General features: G+C 26.2%; 1 protein-coding gene across 1 annotated transcript in view; it reads left to right on the top strand.

The window, feature by feature from the left end:
* The first annotated feature begins 173 nt into the window (after positions 1-173).
* Positions 174-2500, top strand: part of LOC125038239 (centromere protein K-like) — a 6071-nt gene continuing 3744 nt past the window's right edge. The window contains exons 1-3 of the mRNA XM_047631664.1: positions 174-595; positions 1022-1152; positions 1652-1730. Coding sequence (XP_047487620.1) covers positions 263-595; positions 1022-1152; positions 1652-1730 — 543 coding nt within the window. The 5' untranslated portion in view covers positions 174-262. The remainder of the gene's footprint in view (positions 596-1021; positions 1153-1651; positions 1731-2500) is intronic.

Genomic DNA, 2500 nt, shown 5'->3' with positions numbered 1-2500 from the left:
CTCGAGGTAATCCAATATATGTATATATATATATATATATATATATATATATATATATATATATATATATATATATATATATATATATATATATATATATATATCCTAGTCGAACTTTCGTGCGGTCGTGTCGTACGACAGTTTTCCCGCATCGAAACGACAGCCTCTGAGCGACGCAACGAACGAGTGTAAACAAATTCAAACAAACAGAGCGGGAGGAACGTCAAGTATTGTTGCTTTCGAATTGCAATTTATCGCTAAAATGGCTTTTGCCACGGAGAAGGTCGATACCGAATTAGTTGAGGAAAATCTGGAGAGCTTGAGAGACGACGTAGCGATCGAGCTGGAGGATCTCGCTCGAGTATTGGGCGAGAAAACGCAGTCGTTAGTCAAGGAGCCCAGCTTTCGCGACGACAAAGACTTGGATAATATGCTGAAAAGAAAACTGCTTCTCGAGAGTGAAATTGAAGCTACGATGGAGACGAACATAGCATTCCTCCCGGATGACAAGAAAATGTTGATCAGACTGGCAAAAGAAGAGGCGGAGTTAACGGCCCTGGACAATGAAAGGGCGCTGAATTTCTATCGCCAAAAGGTACCAAAATAGGCATTATATTGGAGTAGTGTATGTTTGTCAGTTGATATATTGTAAACTATGCAAGATATCTAGCCTATTCTGAGTGCTCTAGAAATTATTCATTGCCTGATTGTCCTCTAGATTTATTTCTTGGACATAAGGTAACTGTATAGAATGGAACTACTTAAAAAGAGTAGACAGGACTAACCTTGTAAAAGAATGAAACAACATAAACTTCTATTAAAATGAATATTAATGGCAAACACACATTAATTCATTTTTTAGGTATTAAATGATCAAGAAATGATTGATTAACTCATTTATTTTTTGAATAATATTAATGGTGTATGTTGCACATTATTGGTATTATTTGTTAAAAAAAAATATCACACCTTTGTAGATTTTACTACTGGCTTTGGATAAATATTAACCTTATATTTTCAGCAAACAGAATTGCAAGAAGAGAAAAAAACATATGAAGCGATGGTCAACAAAGCGGTGGAAGTTGATAAAAAATTAGATGAATTGCTCAAAGATAGATCAGAATCAGCCCTCCTAGACATTATGAAGAAGAGGTATGTAGAAGGAAAAGAGATAGAGAGAGACGGAGAAGGGGGAGAGAGGCAGGCAGGAAGTTTTTAAGCCAAAAAAATTAAGTAAGGAAAGGGCGATAAAGAAGAATTATTTGGAGAAAAATAAAACAATTGTGATGATTGCAAGGATGCTGCCTGCATCCAAGGTTATTTTTTTTTGTAAATCTGAATCACCTAGTGCAAGCTGTATCTGTGGGTCAGTGTCATTTGTTTATAGGTTTGAAATCTTACTCAAAAGTAAGTTGGGGAAGCTATGAACTCTTTCCTTCTATTTCATTCATCTCTCTTACTGTGTACTATAACAGGGTCATCATTGCAAATGAAATAGACGTTTTCATTTAATGGCAGTGAATTAAAGATCAATTCCTTAAAATGATCTGTCTCTAAATCCGAGGAAACAGGTCTTAGTCAGAGGGTAAAAATTTAGATATAATAGGGCCTCTATCTATATTGCCTGCTTATAACTTTACTTCAATTTCAGGTTTGAAGAAACAGGAATATTGTTTAGAGAGCTTCGGACAGTACTTCACATGATTTTGACAGAGTTCTACCCAGAAGAGGTGAGGATTCTTATTGGCAAAAAAAAAAAAAAAAAAAAAAAAAAGTATATATATATATATGAATATATATATATATATATAAATATATATGAGTATATATATATATATATATATGAATATATATATATATATATATATATATATTTATGAGTATATATATATGAATATATATATATATGAATATATATATATATATGAATATATATATATATATATATATATATATATATATATATGAACATATATATATATATGAATATATATATATATATGAATATATATATATATATATATATATATATATATGAATATATATATATATATATATATATATATATATATATGAATATATATATATATATATATATGAATATATATATATGAATATATATATATGAATATATATATATGAATATATATTATATATATATATTTATATATATGAATATATATATATATATATATATATATATATGAATATATATATATATATATATGAATATATATATATATGAATATATATATATATGAATATATATATATATATATATATATATATATATATATATATATATATATATGAATATATATATATATGAATATATATATATATATATATATATATATATATATATATATATGAATATATATATATGAATATATATATATGAATATATATATATATGAATATATATATATATATATATATATATATGAATATATATATATATGAATATATATATGAATATATATATATGAATATATATATA

This window comes from Penaeus chinensis, chromosome 24 (assembly GCF_019202785.1).
Source record: "Penaeus chinensis breed Huanghai No. 1 chromosome 24, ASM1920278v2, whole genome shotgun sequence".
In the NCBI taxonomy this organism is placed as follows: Eukaryota; Metazoa; Arthropoda; class Malacostraca; order Decapoda; family Penaeidae; genus Penaeus; species Penaeus chinensis.
Note: the sequence above shows the minus strand (reverse complement) of the source record. Positions and strands in the feature narration are given on the sequence as shown.